At 43.2% G+C, this 19,014-nt stretch overlaps 1 protein-coding gene across 1 annotated transcript in view; it reads right to left on the minus strand.

Moving 5' to 3' along the window:
• Positions 1–19,014, minus strand: part of khdrbs3 (KH domain containing, RNA binding, signal transduction associated 3) — a gene marked incomplete at both ends in the record, with an annotated part of 73,879 nt that overhangs the window by 29,171 nt on the left and 25,694 nt on the right. The window contains 2 exon segments of the mRNA XM_079750157.1: positions 1,582–1,698; positions 6,756–6,874. Coding sequence (XP_079606283.1) covers positions 1,582–1,698; positions 6,756–6,874 — 236 coding nt within the window.

Raw genomic sequence — 19,014 nt, forward strand, 5'->3', positions numbered from 1 at the left:
ACTCGGAGACACACACACACACACACAAGCACACACACACACACAGATACAGCGAGGAGAAGAGCCAAAGAATCTCAGAGAACACCCACCGTCACTACAAAACAAGCAACACAAAGAATCACAGATAAAGATGCCTGTGACACACAGAGATAGCAAAATACACAAGGCTGGCCCATGTTTTGGCTCATGTATGAGATCATAACTAGGGGAAATATCTCCCGCCTCCTCCCTTGTTCCAGGATATAAACAAACACGGTTGCAGGGACTCACACACCCCCCCACACACACACACACACACACACACACAGGCACACACACACACAACAACAACAGAGGCGTTGTTTAGCGCTGATCCGAGCTGCCCTGACCCGCACACAGAATCTCAAGCAGCAGCAGCAGCGGCGGCGGCACAAACAGAGAAGGGAGCTGACCTCTGGAGGAGGGGCTGTGGAGAGCCGGGGAATAAATAAGTGATCGCTTCTTACACCAGCAAGGAGCCTCCAGAAAGGCTGCAAGATACCCAGCTTAGAGAGGAGTGGAGCAACACGCTCACCGGCGCACTCTTGGAAATCAATTCTGTTTTCATTTTGTCATCACAAAGCGACGCGGGGAAATACGAAAAGGCTGCGGTGCGATCCGTCGACCCTAAACCCCGCTCGGCTGTCTTATGATTTGTGGGTTATTTACACCTCCCGGAGGGGGGGGGGGGGGGTATTGCGTAGGTCAGCACATTGACGTGACAGATCTTTGTGTCCATGGGGGTGAGGGATTGAGGGGGGGAGGGGGGGGGGGGGGGGGGGCCGTCAAGACACTATTGATCGCTGTAATCAAAAGGCATGTGCTGCGTGATAGCGGAATGATTGGCGCCACAAATCACCAGGGACAAAGAGCGGCGCTGCCAGCCACTGGGACAGCGACGGATGGAGGCCTGACGGGGCCGCTACGTCAGGCTGTGAGGCGGCGTCCTGGTGAGCCAAGCCCTCTCGTTTGAGTGGCTATTTTTGGGGTGCTCTCGCTTGATTCATTCAATCGTTCCTCTGTCGATTCACCCTAACCATCCATAAGTAATCCATTCAAGCACACCTGTTTGTTGCAATGAATAGATCTTAAAGGGGGCTGTAGGTAAGATTTAAGAGCTATATTTTTTGTGTTATTAACAACGTGGGCATCAGCCAGCTATAAATGAGTTACACACTGTGTTAGGACATTTGCTTTGATTAGACTAACTCTGCCTTCAAAATGATAAAAACATAGATATTTTAACATCTTCTATTCGATTCTGTTATAAATAATACAATGGATAAATAACACATGAATACATCCATGACTATTGGCATCCATTTGCTGTATCTATATTTACTTGATGAATTCACTGTTTATACCGTAGAGTGTATGTATACTACATCCGGACTGGTCTAGCTTCAGTTCCTCTCTGGAGGGTGAGAAGCACGGAGAAGGGAACACGATGAGCTGGTGGGGCGAGGGGGGGTGGTGTGCAGATGTAGTTAAAAAGAGGAGAACAGCGAAGAGGAGAGGAGTGCGTTGTTACAGCGGTACACGTGTAAAGGTGCAGAACATTACCTTCTCTTTGTCTCTCATGGATCCTTTCCCCAGGATGGACATCTTGGTCAGCGTGTCCTCCTGCAGCCGCTTTAACGAGTTCCCGCGTGGCCCCAGGAGTTTGCCCACAAAGTTAAACTACAAGGGGAAGCACAAGAAGGGGGGAGAGAGAGTGAGAGCGAGAGATCAATGGCGTGCAGGCCTTGTTTGAGATAAATAGATGGAACACTCTGGCATTCAGAAAGTTGGCCGAACTGGTGTGCTGCTGAAGGCAGCCAGATCAAAAGGGATTCCCTGTCTCCGGCAATGGTATAGAACAGTCGGTCAAAAGCTTTGTGGGCTGGTAAAAAAAAAGAATAATAAAAACTATTTTCCCATTCCTCACCTCTGGGCCCTTTTACGAATCTATCCTAAACTCTTTTAATATTTAATGCTGGGCAGGCATTCTCATGCCCAGGCCGATGGGATTTTTAATGAACACATGAGCCCCCAAGGTCGTCTCATCCTGACAACAATGACAAAAACACCTATAATTAATAGTAAAATAATGATGATCATCAGAAATAGAGCCTTCTGAAGGCTATCAGAGCTGTGCAACATCAGTATGAACCAGGCTCTGAATGCAGCTGCAGGCCGTCACGGTTGAAATGTAAACTCACACACACACATGCACATAGACATACACGGGCACACAGACACACACACACACGCACATGCACACACGCACACACACACTCGCACACAAGCACACGCACTCACACAAAAAGGCACACAGATACACACTCACAAACACACACACACAAAAAACACACACACAGCTTGCCCCTCGCTTCATCCCAGGCCCGACCCCCAAGTCTCCCTTTAGCGGTGAGTTCTACTCTCCTCTATCTGGGCCATCAATTAGCGGGCCGGGGAGAGAGGAGAGAGAAAAGAAAGAAAACACACAGCGTTGGTGCACCAGCCCTCACCTATATCGCCTCTGTCTCTTGTTCTCAAAGTGAACGCTTATTAGGAAGGCTCCTGCCAATTCGGGGGTTAAGGGAGTTGAGAGTGGAGGTGTAGCTGCCTCGCTGTGAAATGCACTTACTGGCGATTGGCTTCTGTCATCGCCCCGCGACCTCTGGTGAACCCTGGACGTCTCTCCACGCCGGCACACACAACGTGAGACAGGAGACCTTAAGAATGAACTATGTTCACTACAGTCAACTACTCTGAGTGTAGGTAGAATATCCAAACATGGCCAATATATATGTGCAGGGTTCGCTGTTTAATGCGGACGCAGGAGGCTCATAGAGGCATAGCTTGGAGCAGTGCAGTAGAACATGCATTAATTAAGGCCTTTTCTGGGCAGGATTGGAAAAAGATCCTGGATATTTAAAGAGGGAGATGTTGTGTGTTTTCCTTCCCATCATGCACAGACAAATTATTCCAAATGAACAAATGTGATTTTGAAAATTGATCGTCACTGGATTCTCACCAATACCACTCTTCTTACAGCTACGCTGAGGGCGACAGTTCTTCTGTTTGAAACGCATAGGTTGTTATGAAGTTTGTTTCATACTTCCCGTTGTTTCCTGTCACACATCAAAAATCCCTCCCTGACAACCAGTGATAGTTGTTCTGTTGTGAGGCATTGTTTCTTCTTTTTTTTACTTTGGCAGTGCAATGTCGCTAAACCTCAGTCGAACTGAACATGAGTAACCCACGATGGGTGGGGGGGTTAGATTTGAAATCAACAGGAACGCAAAGTGCACCGATCACAGCCTGCCTGGTGTGATTCTCCATTGTGGTTTCAGCACACACACATATACACACACAAACACACACACACACACACACACACACACACATACACAAACACAAACACACACACACACACACACACACTCATATACACACACAAGCACAAACACACACACACACACAGCCACACACACACAAATACACACACACACACACCGCACATATACACACACACAGCCACACACACAAATAAACACACACACACACACACACACACACACACACACACACACACACACACACACACACACTTCCTTGGGCCTGTCTGCAGTGCTGGAATTATGCAGTCGTTTCTTTTCTGTACTTTTGTTTTGCTTTTGATGGAGGGGGGTGTGGATGGGGGGGAGGAAACCATTTTCTACTACTCTCTACCTCGCCAACGCTGGCAGCTGAACAGAAGACGGATGCGGCTTGCCAATGATTAAAAAAAAAAGAAAGGAAAAAAAGTCAGTGGACACAAGTGGCGCAAGAAACTATGATTTATCACCCTCAATGAAAGTGAGTTGGAGAAAGGGAAAGATTATAGGTGTGTATTTGTGTGTGTGTGAATGTGTGTGTGTGTCTCCATGTCTGTGCGTGCATCTCTGTGTGTGTCTGTACATGTGTGTGTTTGCATGTGTGCGTGCGGTTGCAAGGCTTAGGTTATTGCAGAGCCCCACGTCTAAGATCACTCTCGCTCCTTTCTCTCCCCCCCCCCACCCCCGTGCTGAATGCATTACTGCTGGTGTATGGCCAGGGAGGAGGACGAGGATGGAGGAAGAGGTGGCGATGAGCTCAGAGCCCAGCCAGAGAGAGATTGTGCTGAGAACAGCAGGGCAAGGGGGCCGGGGAGAGGGTCCAAGGATAAATCACTATTTACACCACAGCAACAAAATAAAAGGAAATGGAAACGCTGGGGGGGGCCTTTACTCCTTGAAAATGGACATTGCGTCTTTGCATTGTGGTTGTTATCGAGAGAATGCAGGCCAAATTTCAATATCCATATGGAAAAATGATATGGCACAAAATCACACAGATGGCACATCCTCCAAGTAACATAAGTCTGACATGTTCAATACGGTACGTTTATAAGGAAAATTAATACATTTACATAAAATCGCCTCTCTTCCATATGTACGGTTTATGGCTGAATGTGAGCAGACAGCAGACAAGAGAAAACAAAAAATAGGTTTCAAGACATATGGTCATTTGAAAAAGCTTTTCTGAGAGATATGGTGCACCTCTGCACTTCCGCTATGGTATAGCCCAGAACAGAACCAGTTTGGGAACATTTATATAGGACTTTAGGATGATGGCATGAAGCCAGCAATTTGTCCTTTAGCTCACAAAAGTATCAAAGTCAAATACAATCTCAGTGGGCCAATTACTTTCAATTCACTAGACAATACAATCCCTCCACCCGAGTTTAATATTAACAACAATCAGTGGAAAGTTACATCTCTGAGGAAATTGGACCCGTACACGCGTCATGTGTCATAATATCTTTGCTACAGATGGATTTTAGACCACCACCCTCTTCCATAACACGGTTACTAATGGCTCTTTGGAAAGTGGCTATGCCACCTCAATGCCACAAGCCAAAAGGTGAGGCTTCGTGGTTCAACGGGAAAAGGTTGTTCATGTCGGACCGATCACTCTTGCCATTGCTACATGTCAGATAGAGCAAATTGAATTTGTCCTCCTTCGGTGACTTGTCGGAACTCTAAACAGCGTATTAGTGCCTCCACTTATCAAAGCTGTCAGAGCAAATCTTTTTAGCTGAGAACCTCTGGGAAACGCGGAGAGGGAGAGAGAGAGGCCTCTAGATGACATTACATGCCCGGTGCTTCCAGACGGTTCGAGGTGGAAAAGCTAACAGCACAACGCTGGGTAATTCAGCGCTTATTAATATCATCGCGCTCATAGCACATCTATAATTCATTCAATGCCTCTCCCTATTGCTTAGGGTCACTTTGCTTGTTTAACATCCTGGGGACAGCTTAGGACGTGCACTTTAATAGACTCAACGCCTCTACATTGAGCGTCACGAAAAATGGTGTCTAAATAAGAACACAGCGGGTGGACTGGCCGTTATGTGTGTCGGTGCTTAAGGTCGTATACGGATAGCTCTGGTGTACTGTGTGACCCCAATGCTACTCCTAAACCAGGACACCCACTCACCGCCTACCCTACATGCACCCACTTACACCTTACCCCCCCCCCCACCCACACACACACACAACCACACCCACACCCCATCCCAAGCGGCAAAGCCGATGAGGATTGAGGTAAAAAAAACACCTGAGCTTAGTCCTGCAAGGCACACACACAGACATACACACATTAAAATGCACACACACACACACACACACACACACACACACATACACGTACGCACACACACATGTACGCACACACACACACACACACACACACAAGTACGCGCACACACACACGCACACGTACGCACACACACCCACACACACACACACACACACACACCTCCTTGCCCGCTGTCAGAGCCTGGGACCTCTCTCTTTCACACCAGCCCTCACCCACCTCCCACCCAGTGGGTGCCGTGCTGTCATGCACCGGCTGTGGGGCTCCATTAAGCATCTCCCCTGCCTGGGGTAGGGTGGGGGTAGAGTGGGGTTGGGGGGGCACCTTTTTCTCGTCTGGACCTGAAGTGCTCTCGTGACATGGCAATGGCATTATCACTGCAATAACGCGTGTGTGTGTGTGTGTGTGAGTGTGTGTGGGTGTTTACTGGTGTGTGTGTGTGTGTGTGTGTGTGTGTGCTTGTGTTTGTGTGTGTGTGTGTGTGTGTGTGTGTGTGTGTGTGTGTGTGTGTGTGTGTGTGTGTGTGTGTGTGGTGACTTCTCTGCGGCGTTGCAAGTGAGCTGTTACGACCATAAGGGTTTCGCTTTTCGTCTCTTTCTCTCCCTTCCTCCCCCCCCCTCTCACCAGAATGGATCCCTCTCCCTCCCTCTGAAACACAACACCTGCTTCTCGTCTGACCCCTAATTAATTGCCTCATTAGAAAGAGAGACACAAGAAGCAACATTTTGTACAACAACAAAGGGATGTTTCATAAGATTAGAACGATATTTCATATTCCAGATGATTCATGAATACTCGTTGTCATATACAAGTGCCACACTAAATAAATCAATGTTAAGAGCTGGCGCCATGGAACGAAAATGCTAAGATAGTCACTGTATATTTAACAAAATAAAAGCATATTAGGATGACTCAATCGCTTCCAACAACCCAATCTTTTACCTTCTGTCATCTTCTATACATGTAAAGCAACAAAGCAACAGAAACAATGTAGGGTGTCATGCAAATTAAAACCACCAAAAATAAGGACACACATACACCGCATTCATTTCAGGCAAGATTCAACAACTCACTTTGGGGAACTGCTTGACTGGAATCAACACTTTCTGGCCCAGCTTCATGTTCTTGTTGATGACGACGTCGATGAACTTCTCCTCTTCCTTGCCCTCATCTTTCTGGACTTTTTCAATTTCTACAAGAGACGGGAGCAGAGGTGGGGAACACGTGAATGGAACACGTGCAGTTCTCACAAGCGTCATACCTCACAGAGCTGGGAGCAGGCGGTGGACGCAGTGTGACCTGTCAGATGGATGGAAATCAGTGACATAACTACGGACGAGATACCATTCTTGCCCATACACCACACATGGTATTCTGTATTTATTTATTGTTTTGATCTTTATCAGAAGAAGAGGTTTAAGGGTTAGAGATATACAAAGCTTGTTTTATTATGATAACAATAATTTAATTTTTTATATTTTTTACCAGGGTTTCAGCCAGTAAAAGTATATTAACCATAATCAACACTCTGGCATTTGCTATTAGGAGAAAAGCACTAACATAGACAAGCAGCGGGCCCATTGTTGAAGATGCAACTTAACATTGTAAAGCACTGCATGAAATGTTCTGACCAAGAAAACACAAAGAAACACCTCTTTGAAACACCTTCTCTTGAAACACCTTCTCTTCCAAACACCTTCTCTCCTAAACATGCTTCTGGAATCCGAGTGTGAAGGACAATGTGCTGGAATGACCAACTGGTACTTATCTGCAATTTATTTGTTCTCGATTCAATTTCGATTCAGAATTTTTTTGAAATCAATTATTTCCATAAAAAAAGAATAATAATAAAAAAGAAGCATACTCAGTCAATCTAGATGCGAGTATGCGTAAATGTACATGCCCTTTTACATTTGTCCATGTTATGGTTATTACTTTTATGCTGCAAGTTTAGCTCAGGAACGATACTATACAATGGTGTATTCCTTTTTGCTAGTTAAAGCACAATGAAATGGTTAATTCATTTTGAAATGGTTAATTCTAAATAATATTTAGGTATTTTTGTCATCTGCACGTATTATTGAATCGATATCAAAGCAATTGGATCAATTTCAAATCGTATCGTATCGAATCGAATCGATATCGAATCGAAGCAAGACCTAAAGAATCGAATTGAATTGAATTGTGAGGTACCTGGCAATACCCAGTTTTATTAGAGAGCAAAAGACAAGGTAATGATAGCCTTTGTATCAACCTATCCTCTTAAATTTCTTCCAAGGGCTTTTTGAAGTAGGCTAGCATAAGCTCAAATGTCAAGGTCGTGCAAAAGTCAAACCGGAAGAAACATGTTGGCCTTTAAAGGCGTTTTTATTTTCAAAAGCTAGAGTTGGTAGGTTTAACAACCAATGGTCCTGGATATAATGTGTCCAAACCTTTATCCCTTGAAGTTCAGTTAAGGAAGCGATTTAGTGATTGGCAATTTTTTTAGCTGTTCATTTAGATATTAGTCAAATACTCATTATCTTAGATTGATCAAATCTACCAGAACAGTAAATTGGAAGCAGCAGTACGGCCAATATCTGAAATCCTCTTCTCTTATTCTTCACTAACAGTATTCAGATTCAGAAATTCAATAAAACAAAAACGATATATATGCATCCTTCCTATCTCAAGGGGGGAGACGGAGCCCTGCCTTTATTAACACTGATGCATTGCCTTGTAACCAAACCACAGAGCCATCCCTCCCTTGCACTAGCTCGCTGCTACCTCCCCGCACGGTGACAAATACGGCACAGTGCCACCAATTCATCACCATGTGTGTGTTGTCCAAGTGGGACACGAGTCACCCATCCAGGTGCTATAACCCGCTTGTTCCCGGTCACAGCTACAAGGGCTGGAGGCTGTCCCATGGATGGGACGCGAGCCCACAGAAAGGGTGACACACACACACACCGACAAATAAACGACACGCACACACATACACACACATAGATATAAATACACACACACACACTCACACGGATAAAGACCTGCACGCACATACACACACAAAGATATGAATACACACGCAGAGACATAAACACACACATAAACACACACACACACACACACACACAAATATAAACACAAAAATATAAACACACGCGCACCCATACAGATGAGATGGAGTGTGAGTACCCCCTAAGCCCCCCCTGGGAGTACAGATGAACATGCAACTCCACACACCCGGGAGCTCCCGAGCTGGGAATCAAACCCACACCCCTGGAGCGCTAGGGCTGTGCCAACTCAGACTAAACCACCACCTCACCACGGACCTGCGGGCTGCTGTGTTGATGTGTATTCAAATGTATCCGCCCTATTACAAATTTGAATCATGATATTTAAATATCTAACAAACGCCTCGTCTGAGGTGTGTGGAGAATAGCGTTGACCTTCAAATACATGATAAAGGTCATTCTGTCTTTCTGTAACCATGCTCCTCCTCAGAGCTGCTCTTATCATTATTAGTGGTATTTACAGTACAGACGCTTGCTTCATGAGCAGCTCAGCTACGCACAGGGCCAGCATGCCAGCTGCCTGACTTCCTATTAGCAATGGATTCACTTAAAAGCAGCCCTGTGATTTAGACCCCTCTACCCTTTCCCTCTCCCTCTCTCCATTTAAAATTCATAAGCAGGGTAGATTTGGTGGGATTATGCATGACTACAGCAGCCCAGTGTTGCTGGCTGGCTGGCTGAGTGAAGAAGAGGAGAGGTGGAGACAACTGGGTCATTAATCCTACTTCAGTTCCACGGCAAGCGGAGGAGATAAATATTGAACATCTACACCCCTGGTGGCGTGCATATTCTGCTTATTACTTAGCAAGGAACAGACATCAACAGTCATATCTGATATATTAATATTAGGTTTCATTTTCTCTTCCGTTGACGCTAATAGGAACAACATTTGTTATTTATGAAAGTAGACATGGTTGCTTGAATCAAAACGGACTCATGATATTATATCAAAGGTATTCTTTCGTTTTTGTAACTCACTATTATGCTGTATTTGGACAGCCACAAGTGCAAACAGAGGTTTTAGGTGTGCTGTTACATGTAATACAGCTCAAGAATTTTTTTACTTTGTAATTTACTTTGGAAACTGATTTTCACTGCAGATCAAATATTCTCAAATATTCTGATTCATATGTACAGTTAGCCTAATTTTTGGTTATGGATGAAAAGCCTTTTCTGGATGTACAGAAATGTACTTAATGCAACAGAAGCTACAAGTAAGAACACACACACACACACACACACACACGCGCGAGCGCACACACACACACACACACACACACACACACACACACACACGCACACACACACACACACACACACACACACACACACACACACACACACAGCCGTTGAAATAAACAGACACGCATATACACCCATTCATACAAAGGGCCCCCTCAAAGACTTCACACATGCACCCATTCATACACACAGGGCCCTCACAGGACATGACTCCTATGTCTTCAACATCCTGTTGAAGACAACCCTGCTGTACGGTTCATTTCATGTTGCCTTTAACCTTTGTGACTTGGGCAATTTGCATATTGAATTGTTTTCAAATAAATAAAGAAATTGCAATTTTCACGTAATCCTGAAATACATCAAAACAAAAAGTGATTTAGCAATTTAATAACATTTCTGATCCGGTTCAAAACATTGAGGAAGTGTTGTGTCATTGCGTAATGTGGATGTGTAATGTGGACACATTGTACATATCCTGTTGTTGGATGTATCTTCAGCAACAAGAGCCAAATTAAAGAACGTTCTCGCTGAATTGGAACTAAACTAATGGCTGGCATTGATTCACAGAAGCTATGACACAGTGTGCACCGGGGAACCAAACCATAAACGTCTGGGCTTGGCCAAGGAGGTCTATTAAATCAAGCAAACCTGGGCTGATATTTCAAGTTTACTCAGCTATGTGAAATTGTTTCTAACTTTTGTTGGAAAAAGTAAGCAGAAGATAGTTCAGTACCAACATGACACTAAAGTATATAGAAGGTATAGTCAACGTAGGCAAGTCTGTACCATTCCCCCAAATTGCTGCCTTGCTTTGTGTTAACGCTGATAAACATTCAGACAAATCTGTCAAATAAATCAATGTTTCAAGTGGCTCATGTTATTATTTTGGTGAAACTGCAAAAAGCAAATACTGATAAGACATAGCCCTTATTATAAAACTAAATAATGCTAACGGAAATTTACATGATGCAAATACTATCAATCAAATCAAATGTGCTTTACATATTTCTGAAATACAAATTTTTCTGAATAAACAATATCAATCAATAGATAACAATGAAAACGGATGAATAACTTTCAGCCAGCCTAAAAGAATAATTGAAAATGATAAACACAATCAAACTTTTCCAATATCGTTTTACATCAACGAGGGAAAGCCAAAGCACGTAGCACTTCCTGTGAGTCACATCCTGGTTCCTGTCATTTACAACCACACTCAATAAAATTAAAAGATGATTATAAATGCAATTGAAAGATTTGTAAGCCATTGACAAACAAACGAAATTAATTTCAGGTCAGAATAGAGTCAGTTACAGAATTAATTCAGCACAAAATCCCTATCATGACAATTTCTTGAATGTGTGTGTTGACAAACTGCTTCAATCAATTACGTTTATCATATCGTTCCTAATTTCATTCAGATTCAATTTCCTTTTCTTATGATTATTTCATTAGAAATTAGGTGGTGAGGTTAGTTTCATTCCATTTGTCACCAAAAAATGAAATATAGTGTAGCTGTTGCAGTTAATGTATGTGGTTCTCGTGTAGAGAATTTGTTTGTTCGTAGGGTTTTACCTCTATTTGAAAACAGATATTAAACTCAACTCTTTGTTTCGCTGTTCGGTGCAATGCAATGCAATGACAACACAGAGTCCTTTCACATAAAACATTTTCTTAGTACAATACAGAGGTGATAATTGACTGATTAAATAAAAGTGTAAGAAATAAACACCTTTCTCAGACCGATTTATTCATCTCTCTGGGCTAAGGACAACACAATAAGGAGAGTAGACCTCAACTGCACTGAAATGTATCACATACATATTCATAGTAATGGTGAGGTACTTTATGTGAGATATCTTATCTGTAATGCAGGCATTAACTCAACTATTATCACAGTGAATTGATGGAAAACCTCAAACAGTCGGAGCGTCACATCTTTATTGATTTGTGGGTAAATACAAACATTTAACAGAGTACTATATATTATCCAAACTCTTAAGATAATGGAGGCAAAATAGATTTAAGCATCTTAAAGGAACAAATAAACTGATTACTAAATGTGTATGCCCTCTAGGGTGTAGTGTGCAATTTGTGTCTGCACTAGAGGTTAAAATATTTAAAAGGTTCTTTCACTTGTTTTAAAGTTTGATAACCTTTGTATATTTAATTAACTTGGCAGCAATAGCTAAGCAGTCTATTTGCTTAAGTCAATGCATTGCATTTGAATACATTTCTCAATGTAATACTAATAATGCATCTATCAATGGAAATCCTATGAACTTAATATCATTAATTACAGATAATGTTTGGATTCTATGAAATTAAATCCCTATCATTCACAATTGTTATTATTAGTATTATTATTTAAGGATTCACCTGACCGGCTTCTGCGTAAATAAGAACAACGTCACAATTCATACCTGCTGCACTCATTTCATGTGTTCGGCCACTGTGACAACACACACACACACACACACACACACACACACACACACACACACACACACACACACACACACACACACACACACACACACACACACACACACACACACTCGCATTGAGTGTAAACCTTGGTGTCAAGACCGTTCTCCTTTGCTAGTGAGATGGTGACGCTCAGAAAACCTGCAAGCTCCCTTCCTGAAATCTCAACTTTCGCTGTGGCTCCTCTCCTGCCATGACAAGGTCAGGCAGGCAGCAGGGATTCGTCTCACCCCTTAATCTGGAGATTACATTCGCCCTGCCCAGCCCGCCCCCCCCCCCCCCCCCCCTTTTCCCCCGAACCCCAGTCCAAACCCTCCCTTTCCTTTCTCTCCCGCCCCGTTCTATCCCCCGTCCCCGTCCCAGCTCCAGAGCTCTGCCAGCTTGGCTCTCCACTGTGAGGTAACGAGCCAAGAACCGCTTACAGTGTGGGAGATAATGTTCAGGGACTAAGAGGGAGGAGCACCACCCCCTCCAATCACACCCCAGCACCCCTTACCCCCTCCCTCTTTCGTCCCCCTCTCCAATCCCCTGGAGCCTCTGCTTTCGAACAGGACCCCGCGAAGCATCATGAATGAATGAATGAACCAACAGATGAGTGAGTGGGTGCATCCGGCGGCAGGCAGCGCCACAGCTCTCTGGGTCTTGTTGTCGTGTCAAACGGTGGGACGCTGACGATGGAGGGAAGGGGAATAGAACCATGTGGTCTCCACTCCAGCCTGTGTATCACTGTTACAGTGAAGCCACAGAGAGAGCAGTCAGGGGTGCTTCGGGGAAGTTGTTATGCGTGCTAGCCTGTGGAGGCTCTACCGCTATAGCTTAACCACCAGCGAGCGAGCCATGAAGTCGCACCAATTAGGGCTCACTTTCCCCCGCCACAATTTGAATAAACGTGTACCATTACACTTTGGAAAATGCATGTTTTCTCATTTCTCGGGCATTTTCATGATCTTTAGTGCAATACAGGATATAAATATACCGTTGCTGGACGGCATTATTTGCACACTATTAGTTGTAGCTCATTAGCATATGTTTCGTATGCATTTGTCACCGCTGTTGTAATTTGCCACCCATGAAATTTTTTCTCGGGTGACATTTTAAAAGTGTACTCAACGTCTTTATAGCCTCTGGATATAAGGGGAATTAAGGCCCACTGTATATACCATGTTTATTTGTCCTGTCAGTCTGCATCACAATGACAAGCAGGAAAACCTTTTAGCTTCGGTTAACATTGTGCTCGGCAGATTCTTTTTTCACTCAGTGACCGTTCCCATGGAGAGGAGAACTTTACATAAATAAAAATGGGTTTGAGTTGGAAGATCCATGTGCGAGGGTGGCCAAGCCAAAAGCCAAGCGCTGCTTAGCATGCAGCTGAGTTTGACACGCCGATCATTTGGCTCTGAAGGGTTTCTCCCTAATGAAGAGCATTCCTTACTGCGGCACGGCAAATGGCTGCTTTACACATCATCATCGTCATCATCATCGTCTCCTGGACGCTTCATAAACCACGGGGCTTTTTTATGTCACAGGAGGATAACCTTCTTCATGACAGCGTACGTGTGTGTGGCACACAAATGCTTCATGTGGTATCGGCCTATCGTTGTAACTATGGTGATGTAAATCCACCACCACGTCTGTGAGGTAGTTAACAGCGTCGCGATGCATGCACATTAGAGTCACAATCACTTTTAAAATACTAATATACAATATAATATTTTGACATACTATGTTAAAATACTTTCGCTAACTGCACTGCAGGATTGAGTTGAATACAGTTTTACACACACGCACGCACGACACACACACACATAAAAGCACATTGCTTATGCGTGTACCCGTTTCTGGAAGGGGGGTTATCCTATCATCAGGAATGTCCTCAAATAAGAATTTGCATAGTCTAATCTGATTGGTCAGGCAGACTCATCGTGGAATAATGGTCAAATCAATGATGTATTGGTTAATAGATTTGTCTCAACGATACCTCATTTTTTGTGACTTCGGTGTGGTACTAATCTATTGGCTTATCAGGGTTTACCACAGCCGTCTATGGGAGAGGCACAGCACCACTTTATGACCATCCGCCTCGACAAACAAACTATCTCCGGTTTTGGTGGCGAGGGAGAGCTCTGTTGTCTGATAACGTACGAAATTCATATCCGATCAAGACAAAACGTTTCAGTGTATGAAACAAATTTGGCAGCATTCAATTTAGCCAAACAGCGACAATTCACTACAGAGTACCGACAGAGAGAATCATTTTCACAAGAGCCTGTGGAATGATGACAACTGCTGTTGACACCGCTTTGTGGATAATCGTTAATGGTTTTGAGATGCTGTCTTTAGAATTGTATTTCCTGACATTGTGCATCCTTCTAGACTAATGGTCTAGAATGTGCTCTTCTTCTAAAATAAATTGATTGGATGGTGCCACTGCCATTTCCCAAAGGGGTTATCAAAACAACAAGAAGAACTTTATTGAAAGCAAAACATAACACAGCAAATTGCACACAAAAGCCAAATCCCCACCCTGTAAAAAAAACCTGTACAACCTTTCGTTTTTTCCTTCTACAAGCCAAGCGATGCTTTCATATCACCTATTAAGAAGATTCAAATATTAAAAATGGCATCTAATAAAATCTTTATATCGAAGATTTGAATAATCGGAACATAGGAACAAAAGCCAAACTCTAAGAGACATGTTCCTGTCATGCTAAACCTTAGAGTTACAAAGGTTTGTACATACAAATGGCAATTCGTTAGAACGGTTGAAATTCCTGTAAGTGTTGACATGCCCATTTTACCTAGGATGCTAACGGTTGATAACTTGGCAGCGCAGACATCCCAGCATGCATTTCAGCATTCAAGCGAGGAGCCGCTTTACCAGCGAGCACGCATCGTCTCAAACTGTCAACAGCATTCTGCTTGCTTGTGACCTTGTAAGTTACAAGAACCACCATCAAGAGCGTTCTCCCCAAGAACATGAGTCTGTTCTTTGCATTCTTGGTATTGAGAAAAAGGCCCAACATGAGACACAGACACAGCAGTGGTTAATGTCAGAGTTTAAAGGAAAGTGTTGCGGTTGAGGCAAGGTATGTAAGGCTGACCAGAGAATCTACAATTCAGCACCACAATTACAGATATGTTACAGATACACGGTGCAACGGATATTTGTGAAAACCGCAATTCTCGTTTCAGAGCAAAATCAAGCACGAGTGACAAAGTCTGTTTAAGGAAATTATTTTCTCTTAGAATATCAAAAGATCCCAACAGGTGCTTTAAAATGAATATGTTAACATTCAACACAATAGGCCTACAATCTAAAAGTCATTCCAGCACCAACTGTTAAAAACAAATTAATGACATGTGAGGGAACGCGTTATTATAGTTATGTTCCAACACACATTTTTTTTTTGAAATAAGCTCCATCTGAATTGAAGTATACTAAATCCAAGTTTCCTAGAGAGTGAAAAACCCAAAGCTGTGGCACAAAAGAACATCAAAGATGTGGCCGAACACCACCCTACTGTCGGCTATTAGCGCTCACCCCTCACCCACACTACCCTCACCTCTCCTTAGCACTGCCTCTTACGGCGGTAAAATCTACACATTTAACATCTCAAAGTACAAAGGGGGCAGACAGGTTAACGTGGCTTCCCCACACAATACAGCGTTATCTCTCTGTCACTGTCTTTATTCTCCATCTCCTTATCTCTTTGTCTTTCGCTCCCTCTGTTTTTGTCCCCTTTTTCCAATTAGGCCTGAGTTGAATCTCTGTCCCTGTCCCCCTCGTTCCCCTTCTGACAACAAAGCCTTGGGCGCCGGGCGACCCCGCTATAGGCTTGCTATCTGTGTTCGATTTCTGTACATGCACAACAACGGCGGGCAGAGCCCTGCTAGCATTGGAGAGGACCCAGGCAGGTCCGGGGGGATGAATGGTGGAGCGCAGCCGGGAACATGAATCACTTAAAACAGTGTATGGCCGTATTCATGGACAATTACTCATCGCCGTGGTTCATACAGAGAGGAAAACACAAAAGGACAAGTACTCTGTGGCCGCTGATAGGGAAGACTGTGGGGCGGGGGTGGGTGGTCGAATACTTGAACAAACGGCTCAAACACTCGAACAATCCCGTAATTAACAAAAGTGGATGCTTATCAGTTCCACATCCCTTCGGCCTTACGGAGTTTCCCATGCAAGCGTCATCCGGTCGTCAGAGAGTGAGGTTGGAGCGAGACAGGGGTCTGAGGACGGGGATGAGGAGGCAGGAGGGAAAAGGATGAGGGGGGGCTTCAATGCACATCACCACTTCCAGCCCGGCATTATCAGAATACACTTTGTATGACGCGGCACCGCCTTTAACTCCCCATTTCAGATCCTCATCACCGGGCGTTGATTAAGAGCTGCTTGAGGCTCAGGAGCCACGCGAGGGGCCCGCGTGAACCGTGGAGGGCCTCATGTGGTCGATGCCAGACGCCGCACGCTGCGGTTCATGGAAAGGCTTCGCAACAAGAAAGTAACCAGCAGCATGACGATAAAGAATGTGTCGCAGTACATTTATTTAAAAGAATGGCGAGATCGATCAATTGTACGATGATTCAGAAAAAAAGGAACAATCAAATAGAGGCTTTTAGCGGCGTCAAAAACGCTGCCCTCTGAGCGCTGTCAGAGATAGCGCTGGCACCAGGCCGTGGAAAGCCTTTTTTTGGCGAATGATTTACCGGAACAAATACATCCTCTGTTGTTTGATTACTAGAGATTATCCGTAAGGGTTTTTTACATTTGGGATTAATGGCTCAATCTCATTTGAGCGTGTGATCATATGGCAGTTACTGTTGTACCATCGTCTCTGCAATGGATTACCGACTGTCTGAGTAGCATGACAACAATTCAAGAGTGTTTTTCACGGTCTGCATTCATTCCCATTGTGGCATGCAAAGGGTTGTCACTTTCATGCAAGGTTTTTGTTTTCTAAAGGTCCTTTACATTGTACGCAAACAGGATTTTTCCACGTCAATAAAATTATTACAAATCCTGGAGCTGAATGGGAGTGTGCACAGACGACGCAATTTCAGTTTTTGCGGGAAAGCGACTAATTCTATTCGCATCAAGGTCGATTTTGTACGGCCCTAGCCAGCGAATAAATCGGTTTAACCAATCAGTATCCTGTATCTTTGTCCTAGGGAGCATGGTCAATGTATATGTTTGAGGACATGGTGGCGGTAACAGCCTATTTATGTTTCTCAATACACTCTTATTGCATCCATAGTGGTAAACTACATGTATAGACCTATAATTATCACTATCTGTTGATATGATGTTACAAGCCAAGGTTTACTTGCACTGTGGTACAGGAATGTAGGTTGCTGTTGACAACATGAAGGTGTGCAGTTGTATTGAAAGTTTGAAATGAATAGATCGAATACCAACTTTCTCCAAAAGAGTGATAGCAAACTTTTAGCTTATTCGAACAGGGAAACAACCTCAAAATCCAACGTCTCCAAAACAGGTATGTATCAAAGAGTGCAAAACATAATCCCCCTTATCCAGGAACTGCCATTCGCTGCACTATTTTACACCTGTAACTCTAAGATAATTTAATCCTCTAATTACATCAAATATTTTCGGTAAAGAACGGAACATAAGCTTGTCTTTACAAGGCTTGGATGACTCGTTTATCTGTCATATTCTCCGGCGCGATTATTAATATAAATTCTTTAATCTAAATTATTAATATAAAAAATAGATTAATTAATTATATTAATTAATATAAATTAATATGAAGATTTGGGTCGCGGCTGATGTAAATAATTATGAAGCTAAAAACGACTTGAAACAGTTTTGTGTTCTGCTACCTTGTATTATGAAATTAACAGAAAAACACTTTTTATCGAATTGTATTATTATTATATTATTATTATATTATTTTTATATTTTTATAAAAAACATATTTTATGAAAAAAACATATTATTCAAACTGTATCTTATTTTAAAGGTCTCATTATACAAGTGAACCTCTATTGAATGAATAGTAAATCATTTTTGGATCCATAATTCATAAAAAATGGTGGATAAACCCCCCCAATTTAGAGAGGGACTCCGATAAACAAGAGGAATGGTTTGTGGGTCATTTGGACACACTTCCTATATCATTAATAGTTGCTTCAAAACTTTTTCTTGATCAACAGAGACAGAATATGGCTCACAAAGGACCACAGCCTTTCATGTGCTCTGCCCAATAGCGACAGTGCTGTTTTGACCATCTGAATCACAATTTATGAAGATTAGCTTGAGGTGAAACAAGTGGGACAAAAATGAAGGTCCATAAAAGAAAAGGCAAGAGAAGCATATAAAAGAGCATGCTGTGGTTAAGGATTGCGATAAACATGGTGAGTCACAGCAAGATGACTGCTGGGTCACTGAGCTCTGAGGGGATTTTTCTTTTTATAAGTTAACAGTAAAACTAGATCTTTTTTTAAATTAGAAATATCTCTGTTTCTATGACTGCAATGCTATTTTCCCATGCACAAAAGAGGAAAATAACGTGCCCTG

Source organism: Pollachius pollachius (assembly GCF_949987615.1).
Source record: "Pollachius pollachius genome assembly, chromosome: 13".
NCBI lineage: Eukaryota > Metazoa > Chordata > Actinopteri > Gadiformes > Gadidae > Pollachius > Pollachius pollachius.